The 12,482-nt window shown below is 40.5% G+C and overlaps 1 protein-coding gene across 6 annotated transcripts in view; it reads left to right on the forward strand.

Annotated features, from left to right (window-relative positions):
* The window catches only part of LOC117431705 (trinucleotide repeat-containing gene 18 protein-like), a 64,298-nt gene that overhangs the window by 39,476 nt on the left and 12,340 nt on the right, over positions 1-12,482 (forward strand). For 3 of the 6 annotated variants that reach the window (XM_058995774.1, XM_058995776.1, XM_058995775.1), the window contains exons 15-22: positions 287-455; positions 1,111-1,495; positions 1,850-2,140; positions 6,716-6,937; positions 7,981-8,384; positions 8,862-9,011; positions 9,325-9,469; positions 10,242-10,359. In XM_058995774.1, the coding sequence (XP_058851757.1) occupies positions 287-455; positions 1,111-1,495; positions 1,850-2,140; positions 6,716-6,937; positions 7,981-8,384; positions 8,862-9,011; positions 9,325-9,469; positions 10,242-10,359 (1,884 nt within the window). The remainder of the gene's footprint in view (positions 1-286; positions 456-1,110; positions 1,496-1,849; positions 2,141-6,715; positions 6,938-7,980; positions 8,385-8,861; positions 9,012-9,324; positions 9,470-10,241; positions 10,360-12,482) is intronic. The other 3 variants (XM_034052961.3, XM_058995777.1, XM_058995778.1) reach the window with 3 other exon arrangements.

The raw sequence follows: 12,482 nt of genomic DNA on the forward strand, positions 1-12,482 counted from the left end.
GTAATGCAGGTCTAGAAATTGGCACCAGCCCTGCACCTACTGGAGTTTCTACCATTAACTGTTATTTGAGCAGTGTGATCAGTTGAGTGCAGAATTAGCAGGGGCTTGATTGCTCATGTTCCTGGCACCTGGTCATTTCAGTAATATACTTGAACAAGGGGAGTTCTGAAACCCAGAACTGGGTGCAGGGCTGTTAGGAGTTTCTAACCCAGCAATATGTTTCATGTTCTAAACACTGAAGTAAGATTTGACCATTGTCTAATGGAAATTTCTCATTGCTCCTCAGGCTTGGCAAAACCCTCCTGCTGTCCGAGGACTCAGAGACGGGCGAGGGACTGCGGAAGAGATTCCGAGGTCTGAGCGCCGAAGATGAAGATGAGATGGATAGCGTGAGTGTGAAAGTAAAAAGGAAAAGCAAGATCTGGGATGACGCTTCCTCCAGCTTCTCTGAAGAGGTCGGTGGCTTTAAATAAAAAATGCTTTCTTTTATAGACCCGGCTGCGTGTTTGCACGGCATTTAAGTTGCCCATGTTTTAAACTAGTCCCTTATTGATTCATTTCCTTTTGGAAAATCCCATGCCTTGTTTTGTGTACTGGGGATGAGGATGAGGGTCTATTGCTTTTACCAATAGGTCAAAAGGATATATATCTTCAGTGGGGAAAAACAAAAAAAACAATTACTAGAATTGTTTTTTGCCATTTGGCTGGGGTGGCAGCTGTTCACACTGTAGGCTACATGCAATTCTCTTATGGGTTTGGTAAGACAGTAAGACCACATTCTGACCTGGTGTTTTTTATAATCCTTGCAAGCAATACCATTTCATTTAGTATACTTGTCTGGTGTCCGTACATAAGCCGCTGACTGGTTTCTGCCAACACACTTTTATAATGCTTCATGTTTTTAAATTGGCCAACACTTCACAAGACATGTTTGTTTATGTGAATTAAGAATGATCATTTTCTCAGTTTGGAATTTAGAAATGTTGTTACATTATATTTCTTGCCTTGTGTATTGTGCCGAGTTGCCAGGTTTTTTATACGTCAAAAAATGTTTATTTTGAGTTCAGGAGAAATGGAGACTAAACACTTATTGTAATTATTCACTAACAGGTGCAGACAAAGAGTAAGAAGAAGAAGAAGAAAGAGGAGAGTGAGCAGGAGCAGTTGGCAACCAAACTGGACAAGGCCCTGTCTCTGACCAAACTCAGTCAGCTCGGCAAGTCTCGTTTTAAGTTTGCAGACGGTTCCGCAGGGAAATCGAAAAGCAGTTTTGGGAACTGCAGTAAACGCCTCGGGTCCCATGAGATGGAGTTCCTGGGAAAGGAAGGGAAGAAAAACCTCTCTCAAAGCCTCAGCATCTCGCAGAAATCCTCCAAAGAAGGTAAAAACAAAATGGCTGCCAAAGCGAAGAAGATGGAGTTTGGGATGAAGGTCAAAGGTCACCTGAAAGCTTCTCACTCCCCTGCAAGGTCAGAAGTCAGCAGTTACTCATACAGTAAGTGATTTTTGGTTTATTAAGCATACTGAATGAGTTAGATAAGGGGGATGAATTGGACATTTTATAGTTATCAAACATGCAAGTACGGAATGGTCAAATTGAAATCAAATGAGTAGAATAGCAAGTCAAAGTTAGAAAATTTCACATTGAAAAGTTAATTATTAGTTCCTTCAATCACATTTTTAGTTCTCTGACCACCAGCTCCTCTTATGCATGTTTCAATAAACAAATACACGAAAAAGGTACACATGCAGTCCTCCAACAAGGTTCTTTTGTTATCGGGCTGTCCACAAGTACACTGCGAGATGTATTGTTAACCGTAAATACTGACAACGCCTTACTTTACAACAGATACAGACACGGAGGAGGAAGATGAATCGGCAAAGCACGTCTGGCCATCCCATTCAGCGTTAAGTAAATCTGGATCGAGGGGGAGACCCTCCCACCTGCACGGTTCGGCCTTCACGAAGAGCAGACAGTCGCCCAAGAGGGGCCTGTCCACGTCGTCCTCGTCTTCAGCAGGAACTCTGAAATCAAAACAGACGGCAAACAAGAAGAGACACAAGCACTTTGCTTTACTGCTGCAAGAGGCAGAGGCCCGGTCGTCCTTCAGTGACTCTTCGGAGGACTCATTCGACCAAGGTTACTAGAGCAAAACCTCAATGTGTACAGAAAAATAATAAAGATGGTATCTCCTCCTCACTCCCTCCTCCCGTTAGAAAAAAAATGGTGGTGGCCATCTTTTGATGGTAACCGAAACAGCCATCTTTGATATTGGCAGCGTAGCCTGCTGTTCTTTCTACTTGTCATATTGTGAATAATATTATTGGCTCTTTTTTAGAGCCTCTTTTTTTTTTTTTCCTTTTGAGTCGTTTTCTTTTTTTTTGCTTGGCCTCGCGAGAGGCGTATGTGGAATTGTAAATCAGAAAATGTTGTGTGTGCGTGTGTGAAGAGCTTGTTGTTTATACTGCAATTTGGTATCAAGCTTTATTAAACATGTTGACTTCATTTTTAACTAAAACAGTGTGCTTTGTCTCTCTTGCTGTGTCTCCTATTAGGTGATAGGTCGCTTCACTTCACTCCCAAATTCAGTTTACTACTCTGTTATTCAAATATCCCTTTATCTGAAAAAAAAATTATATATCTCTTGAAGCCACCAGCAATATCTGGTTAACATCTAAAAAACATGACTGGTGTTTTGGTTATCATAAACAGAAATATACATTTATGTTCAGCAAATTACGAAACTGGCTTTTGACATTTTATATTAGAAATTGTTTTAGAAATTGATGGGTTTAAAAAAAAAAGAAAATGCTAAAGTTAAAAGGATGAATCTTTTGAGCACCAGTGGTAGTAAAGTAAACACAGGTTACATTTCAATGTCATGGGGTATAATATGATGATCTGGGCATCGCTTTCTACAGACTAATACGTTTTACCTAACCGCTTTTACTAAGTAAATCCACATTAACAATATCTGCATCTGCATGAGAGAAAGAAACAGAAGGCTCAGTGGGCTGTAGCTTACACTCACTGAAATACATGTGTTTGCCAGTTTGCAGCATGGCCTTTCTTAGGTCAGCCATTCTATGAGATCACCTGATAACGATTAGTAAGCAAGACTGAGGTCAGGGAAAAGATAATTCTAAAGACATGCAGATAACAGCAAGACTGAGGTCAGGGAAAAGATAATTCTAAAGACATGCAGATAACAGCAGAACGATATACTGAGTAGTACATCTTTCAGGAAAGGAACAGTAAACAATCAAACACCTCCTTTTTATTATTATTTTTTTCTGTTGTATTTAAAGCGTACATACTGCTTCATTTTGGTTACCTTGAAGGGATATTTGGACAATAGGGTTTCTAATTGCTTGCCCTGTTTACTAAACAATGAATAACCTAGCTTTTCCAGATTGCTTGCTTTCTCCTTGCAGCTGCTTGGCCACCCCTTCACCTCTGCCCCCCTTCTCCTACCCATGATGCTTTTGAATGTCTGTATCGGTCTTTGCATTTGCTCATCCCGCTGCAAAAAAAGAAGCAAAGCGATTGGCTGGGAGTAGGGCAGACAGCTGCGCAGTGTGGGGTCACTTTCCATGTCATCCGAGCCATTGTTCTGTAGGTAGGAAGATCACCCTTTCTTGATGTGACCCTTTTGAATTTAACCATGATACTAACTTTTTTTTTTCATATTTCCATCGTAGAGAAAACTTCACCTAAATTACTTTTTTTTCCCCTCAAATTGATCTTTGCTTATATTGTGTCTGAGAGCCATGGTTATTTCTCTTGAATCTGTTAAGATTTTGTAAAGGTAGCTTTGCAGTACAATCAATGTGCAAAACAAAGATGTGAAATACTGGACTGTGTGTTTGTCCTGCTACCCCTTTTTATTATTCATGATAAATGCAAATTGTTAGTAAGTCGTATTCATTTGGAAAACCAGACTAGATTGGTAAGGTACAGTATAAAAAGAAAAATGGGAAGCTGGCTTTTCCCCTTTTTTGAAGCCATTTTCAATTTAAACTTCTTCCAGGATTTAGTGAAGGGGCATGAAGTTAGAATAGGGGAGGCGCTGATTTGAGAACATACTGCTTTAAAAAAAACTACCCATAATGGTTCGAGGAAACCAATCTGGACTGATTTTTAGTTTAATTTCCTATGTTTAGAAAGTAAGGCCCGTTGCTGGTACTTTACACTTCAGTGTGTTCCCGGGTGTAAGCTTGAGTAATACAGAGGCAATAGAGACGGTATGTACATAGAAAGAATCTAGTTGAGTTGTCAGTGTTTCATTTTGTCTGGCACTCGGCTGTCCTAAACAAAGGCCAAGTAGGTCAACGGGCCTTCAAGACGCCAAGAAAAATACCCCTGAGGAGTTGCACAATTACCTCAGCAGGTTTTCATTTCAGGGTAATGGTAGACGTTGCTGCGCTCAATGATTTTACTAAGCATAGTTTGCGTCTTATTAGGAATACAGCACCTAATGCATTTCTTCGACAAGCCTGAGATTGTACGCGGGGGGGGGGGGGGGGTTTGGTTGAGAGAAATAACCATGGCTAAAGAGGCCAGTCACCTAAACCTACATTTACTTAAGCAACGATATTGTTTCATTTGAACGACGCCAAACATGACCCAAAGCTGTTGAAAGTCTGCCTGCACACAACCTGCTTTGAATGCTGTTGGCTTGCTTGTACTCCCTCAAGCATTGATTTAAAAAAAAAAAAAAAAAAATGTTTGTTATGCTGGTTGCTTTTAAAGGTTTGAAATGCTCTGTGGTTGAAATGTTTTCATTTAAAGATAACTTCACATTTGCTTTAAAAATCAAAACCCCTGTGCTTTATTCATGCATGAACCTGTATGCTTCGTGACTTTCAATCGAAAGCATCAACAGCTAGTCGAGGGCTGCGCAACGGCAGTTGTTTGTATATGATGTTTCTGTCTTTGTCTCTCAATGTTTCTGTTTTTTCCGTCTGCTAATGAAAGTAGGTGTGTGGTATTCAGAGCCGGCGTTAATTTCTGTCTTCAAGTCGGCTACAGTCAAACGTTTGACAGCCTTTCCCTTTTCTTTCTCTTAACGGGCTACGCTTCATTGATTTTTTTTTTTTTGTTACTATTTCTGTATGCTGCGGTTGTTTTATTTATTTTTGTATCTGTCCACCCCACTGTTTTCCACGTACGAGTACCAGTCTCAATTATTATGTCTTTCACTTCTTGACAGATGCCAAACACCAAACCAAATAAAGAACTATTTTAATTTGGTTTTCACTGCCAGCATACTGGGACCACCATACAGCATCAAGCTGTTGTATTATTTTTTTTCACTAGCGAGGAAACGCCTATGTAAATATGGAACCCTGCTTCAGTTTCTTCAGTTCAACGTTAAGGCCCTTTTTCACACTGAGCGCGTCGCCTCAAAGTCCGGCGTACATTTTTTTTTTTTTTTTTTTTTTTTTTTTTTTAGAATACAATACATCCTGCGGAGGCATTCACGCCGGACGCGTCGCATAAAACCAACGGCGTCAAAAAATAGACCTTGTCCTATTTTTCTGTGCATGTCGGGCGTACATTTGTCTCTGTAACCAATCACACTCCAGCTTTCGTCCCCCTCATCGGCATGACAAAATGAGATCCGACCTGTTAAAAAAAAAAAAAAAAAAAAAAAAAACCCTCCCTCTGAATTAAATGATACATGTAGAAATATAATGTGTATAATCTTTGTTATTGTATATTTTACATCAGTTTATTACAGTAAATACATAAATGTATAGTCATCAGAATGCTTACTACTGTACTTGTTTGTGGAGAACGGCTTGAGTATATAGAGCCCTGTGTTTCAAACACAAAGTGTTGCTTTAAACTGAATAGTTGTATAAAGTTTAGTTTTTTAATATTAATAACTTCAGTCGTAGCCTACATATTAAAAATATGCAACACATTAATGGTTCTGTTCTGGTTAAAGTGCTTTCGCGAACCACAAGTAAAGTTTTTAACTACATCTGTAACTCAGATGTAATTAAAAACTGATGGAAGAGCTTGCGGGACCTGTTTCTTAAATAAGTATATTTAATAATAATAATAATAATAATAATAATAATAATAATAATAATAATAATAATAATACATTTCGACGACTTGTGCGTCACAGGTTTGCTGTTTCTTGCGTTCTAATTATTTGAACGCCTATGGTGTGAAAGCAACTTGACTACGTCAAAATACGATGGACGCTGACGCTTTGACGCGATGCGTTCAGTGTGACCAGACCTTTACTGTGACAGATATGAAACATGTTGGCGTATGCAGTCAGCGAGTAACGTTAAAATGTCCAGTTGTTTGGTAATTCTTTTAGGTGACACTGTGTTTAAGATTACATCTGTTATGCATGACTGTACTTGCATGCTTTTTTTTTCTTTTTTTTTCTTTTAAATATAAAGAAAAAAACCCCACTCAATACAAATAGTGTTGAATTTAATCTAAACCACATTAAATCAGGTCAAAGTAAAATGAAATGGTCCATTTTTAAAACGTTACACTTGACACAGCAATTAATGTCTACAGACTTTTTTTATAGCCAAGCAGCATATATCTCTTACATTACGTATACAAGTAGAATATTTATAAAGTGACTTTTTAAAAAGGCTTGTGTCTCATTTTGCTGTAGAGCTTGTGTAGAAGCCTCAAATGCCCCAGAAATGAACTAAGCTCTCGCTCTTTGCTTGGCAGATTATACCTCAGGGGAGGATGAGGATGAATTAGAGGAGGAGTATGATCTGGATAAGCATGACTGCCTCGGCTCTCCCAGCCTCGATGAGAGTGGGCTGGGGCTGCTGGCCAGGTTTGCTGCCAGCGCCATGCCCAGTCCCATCATCGCTCCTCCACTGTCCGTCGTTCAGCTGGAGGCCAAGCAGAAAGCCAAGAAGAAGGAAGAAAGGCAGAGCCTCATGGGTAGGAATGGTTTCCCAGTTCCTTACCACCAAACCAGAAGTGTCCTCGTAGTAGTTCAGTTTCCATTCTAAATTTTTTTTATTTAAATTTGAAACATCTCTGAGGGTACAGCAGTATAGAGCATCTCTCTCATCTGTGTTGGAGCCCCCCACCACCCCAATGCTCTCCATTGCTGGACAGAAGGCCCCTTTTAAAGGAAATATCCAACTCTGTGTCAACCTCTATGATACAAAACAATCTTTGAATAGAGATGCATGCCGAATGTTTATGTCATGTAGCAAGGCAGACAACAATGCAGTCTGGTTAACCAGCTGGATAAATGTGGTATTTGTTTTACTTCAGCCATACTTAAGGTGAAGAATCAAAGTAGTGCTTTGCATATATATATATATATATCTCAATCGCTGCAGCACCTGATGATGCGCGGTTTGTTTTGTTTTAATAATTATTTTTTAAACAATGTAAGAGGAATTTAATATAATATTACCAGTCAAGTCTTTAAGAAGAGGAGATTTTTGAGCGTGCGACCAACTTTGCCTCAGAGCGTCATCATGCATAGTATGCATGGTTGATTTGTCATTGATGTGAACTACTTTTTAACTCTCTAGAGACATTAATATATTTAGTGCCTTATGGTCTGCACCTCTGTTTGGAAAAAGCTTTGCCTTTATGATTTTATATATATATATATATATATATATATATATATATATATATATATATATATATATATAAAATTGTGCTTTGAAACTGCTAATCGATTTGTCCTCCACTAATGAATAAACCCAATTCCCGCATTAAAGACAGAGGGGGACTTCCACACTGAGGTTTTAATGACTCTCTGGTAAACTACTGTGTGCCTGTCTGTTTCTGTAGCAGCTGCACATTAAAAGAGCACCAGGCGTCCATTCAGAAATAACTCTCAAGCAATACAAAGGAGCTCTAGGTAGATGTGGTCTTTCTATATCTGGATGGCTGTACACAGATAGAAAAATAAGTCGCTTTCCATACCAGTTGAGACGTGTTTCTCTCTTTCTTACCAGGGACTGAATTCGAATACACAGATTCAGAGAGTGACATCAAGATTAAGAAGGCCTCCTCGCTGCTTCACTCCAAGAAGCCTCTGCTGGATTCAGCTGTGCCGGTGGGGATGACTGGGGAGCTGCCTGGCTCCAACAAGGTGAAGCTGGCAGAAAAAAGGCTGAAGAAGGTGAAGTCTCCCCGGGAATTCAGCTTCGAGTTCAGCCAGGAGGTGAGCGACGACGACCGCTGGCCGCGCCGGAGGAGCGAGCGCATTTTCCTTCATGACGCCACTCTGGCCACACCCCTCTCTCCCTCCAGAACGAGCCCTCCCGCCGCTGCCAAACCGGCCCGCTCCCCCAAAGCCGTGCCGCAGAGCCCCAAAAAGGAAGCCAGCAAGCCAAAGGAGGAAAAAGACCTTGGCAAGGTATGTTCATGTTTTGCAGTTAATTTGCAAAAAATAAGACTCCTACTGAACAGGAACATCAGTAAACATCCACTTGCACATACAGGTACTAGTTGTTGAATGGTGTCCAAAAGCACTTTGCTCTTCAAATCCAACCGAGCTAATTGGTATAGCGGGGAAAGGTTGGAACAGAAGAGCAGATGATTTTCATAGTACAGCCAGAAATGCGTTGGTGTTTTTTTTTTTTTATGTATTCATACCTAGCATATTTAGGCAAACCACAAAGAACAATCGGCTCGAAAATATCCTGTTCCCGATTGGCCCTTTTCCGGAATGACTGCTATTTCCACTACCCCCCTCATTTAATCTCTGGTGACGGATGTGAGAATAGCCCGGTTGATAGCAGCTTGGATAAAGGCCCATCTCCCAACAGATCCAGCCTGTGCAGGGATGCACTGGGTGCTCTCTAGTTGACTAGACTGCTTGTTTCTTTTTTAGAAGAAGAAAGGCAGAGAGACCCCATTGTGTCTGTCACCCCCCCAGCACTTGAGCACCTCCAGCGAGGGCCAGGTCTGTCTGGCCTCCTCCCCCCTCAGCCCCAGCAAGAAGAGCAAGGTCAAGGTGAAGCCGAGGGAGGTAAAGAAAGAGGTAAATTAGACTGAGGGCTCTCCCATATCTCTGATTTAACCACTTCAGATTAATACAGTGCCATATATATCAAGAGCTATCTCACGATTCAAAGTACATCCAAAGGGAAATGGACTAAGGCGGTTTCCCTCTGCAAAACTATTAGTGCTATTATCACATTCTCTAAACCACCACAGTTTGGCACAATTACCTTTTGCTCAAGAAGGGGCCTGAGACTAGCCAATAGGAGCTGTTTATTCAGTTCCATAGCATTGGCACCTCTGTGTGTTCCGGGGCTTCGTTAGGCAGAAGGATTGAGAGGTGTGTTTCCCAGCAGGCACGAGGGAAGGGCGGTGCAGTCAGCAAGCTGATGGAGAGCATGGCCGCTGACGAGGATTTTGAGCCCAATCAGGACAGTAGCTTCTCTGAAGATGAGAACGTCCCGCTGAGTGCGCTGATCGACAGGCCCAACACGCCCGGTGAGTTCAGACCCAGACGCTTTCCCCTCTGCTGTTTTGTTTACCGCTGGCCACCTCCTCAAATGAAAACCATCCGTTATTATCATTCATATATTCATACATATATTTGTGTGTTTTGTAATGTGCCTAAACCCATGCATTCGTTAGTTACTGCTGAGGAGAGGTATTGAATAACAATGGAGACTCAATTTACCTTTCTGGATAAGACTGAGGTATTTGTGCAAGTCATACGAAATCAAAGATTTAACTACTGAGTGGCAGGCAAGTGGTGGAGAATAGGTGCAAGAAAACCTTGTCTATGGAAAGAAAGAGATCCGATATGGCTCAATATGTTTTATCTTTAAAAAACGTGTTGCTTTTATATTGTGAAATGATGTATATCATATGCAATGCAATGGTGTTTTTTTTTTTTTATTCAACAGACTGAATATGGTCTGTTTTTTTGTTAGCTTGCAATAGGTCCAGGTGTTTGCCATTAAGCTGTCTGCTTAACTCAAAGATATTTCTTCTAATTTTATTATTGAGTGTTAAAAGGTGTGGATGATGTCGACAGAGCAGCGATGAAATGGTCTGAGTTTGAGCTGCCTATCCTGTTGAATCTGCAGCGCCTGTGCCATCTGTTCTCTTGGCGTCAGTGCGGTCAGGTGTACCCACCACCCACAGGGGCTGTAGCATTAAGTGCCAGTTTGTACAGTCAGACAATTAGCAAGGCGCTTTTCTGCTGCTTTGGCTTGCTGACTTTCTTTTTCCCTCCCTCTCCTCCTCCTTCCAGGCCCCCGTAACTGCGTTATCGACAAAGACGAGCTGAAGGATGGGCTCCGGGTCCTTATTCCCATGGATGATAAGCTGCTCTACGCTGGCCACGTCCAGACTGTTCACTCTCCAGACATGTAAGGGAAAAACCTACCTCTCTGCCCCCATGTCAAACCTGCCTGTCTGTTATGGACTTAACTACCCTTCGTACTGCAAACCCAGCAATTTCCCACTGGAGAGGCTTTAAAATGCCTGCAGATGCAGACAGGCTTTGGCTTAATTCTCTGCACATCAGACTACAAAGGCTGGAAGTTTATTAGCAGCAAGGAAATCTGCTGAGAATTGTTATAAAGCAAATCTAGTTGCTACAAGCCTGAATTCAGTACACACAAAAAACAACTTCTAAGGGGTTTTAAATCTGCTGAAATTTAAGAAACTTATAAACACAAATCCTTAGGGGATTTTCATTATTTTTGTCTGAAGCATTTATCAGCTAGCACCTTTTTATTCTTTTTTTTTGCATGTGTGGTCCCATTACATTTTATATTAAGATCATACAGTGTGTGTGTGTTTGTATATAGGCATCGTCCAATGTGAAGCAGATTTTAAATATAAATCAAGGAATCTGATGATGTAATATTCTGGGGTTCCGTGGAAAATCTGAATATCATGACTGCAAATCCTGCCCGCTTTGAATGTACTTTCTTGTGATCTAATGGTATTGCATCAGGAGAATTGTTTTCTTTTAAAGTAGGATTTGAATTTTCTGCAAACCCTTTTATTTTTCTTTGCTCCAATTTACCTGGTCCCTCTTAATGAAGAACCCCCTACTGGCTTCACACCTGGATATAATGACACGCATAGCTGCTGTTGAGTACCATGTATAATTAGGGAAGGCACATTAATTTCATTAAGAAGGTTGTTGACTTAAAAGCCTTGTGTTTTTTTTTTATTCCAGTTTCAGTTGAAGGGATTGTTTATTGCAGCTTGTTAAGCAAATAAATGTCTAATTTGGCTGACAGGTTTTAAAGGGGAGGGAAGGAAGCTTGTGTGCCTCGAAATAAAAAAAGTATTTGGAGACAGTAAACAAAGTGGACTGTCCACAGGGTCTGCCTCCTTCTATAGTAGGCTGCACAGAAAGCTAAAGAAAAACACAGTAAACCAAGGAAATACAATGAAGTATAAAACTGAACAAGATTGTCAGGCACTTCAGTATTAAGTCAGCAGGAGGCACTGCAAGCAGGGGAGTTCATGGGAAAAAAAAAATGCGGAAATCCCCATAGAAAACAAACCTACTAACAAATACACACTTTGTGCTGTTTGTTCCATTTAAAGCAGCGTCTTTAGAAAACTCAATTTAAACTACAAAAAAAATAAAAAAAATAATTCTATTCAGAATGATTTATTTTTAAATAGCTTGGGGCATCTGGCAGCTGAAAAAACCATTTTTACTTGGCAAATTAAGTCTAAGGACTGGCTGATATTGTGCTCTATCCAAAGATTTTTTTTTTTCTTCACTTTGCTTATTAGTTTTCGCATTCCCCAAATAAATGAATCCATTAGCACCCTCCCTTAGGGAGGGAATCAATAAATCTGCAAGCAAGGAGAAAGGAGATCTCTACAAACTGTTGGTGCCCTGCTTGGAGGCCTTAATGAGCCAGTAGTCAAGAGATCAATACAGAATTAACTCACTCCCATACAACAAAAACACTCCCTTATCTATCTTAATCATTTTTTTTTAAAACTTTTCATAACATTTGTATTTGAAGTTCATAAAGAGGCCATTGGCAGGCACACTGAACAGCTATTCGCTACACATTCATGCTAATGAAAAAAAGCTTTTCTTGTTTTGTTTTTTGTGATAGAAATTAGTTTCCCTTGTAGAATTTGTTTTCAGGGCCACAAAACCTTGAGCAGTCGTTGCTATTTCTTGATAACGTTTGCGTCTTTTTTTTTTTTTTTACTGCCTGCTTAAAATGTGGATCTTCTGCAAATGTAACTAAGGTAGAGGCTGGGCATGAAGCAGAGACCCCGCACACAGGAAGTGAGCATCTTAACCACAATGCAAAAGAGCCGGGCCCGTGTGGTTTTCAAGCTTTTAACCTCATCTCATCTACCTGCCTTTAGTAGCTCTGTACCTTGCAGAACTAAAAGTATTAATAATGAGTTGAGATGTTCACTTTCAGAATGTAGTGCTTTGGACTAGGTCTTCCATCCAGCTCACTTTGGTAATCCACTGGATAAAGAGTTGTGTCTCCTC

Source organism: Acipenser ruthenus, chromosome 22 (genome assembly GCF_902713425.1).
Source record: "Acipenser ruthenus chromosome 22, fAciRut3.2 maternal haplotype, whole genome shotgun sequence".
Classification (NCBI taxonomy): domain Eukaryota; kingdom Metazoa; phylum Chordata; class Actinopteri; order Acipenseriformes; family Acipenseridae; genus Acipenser; species Acipenser ruthenus.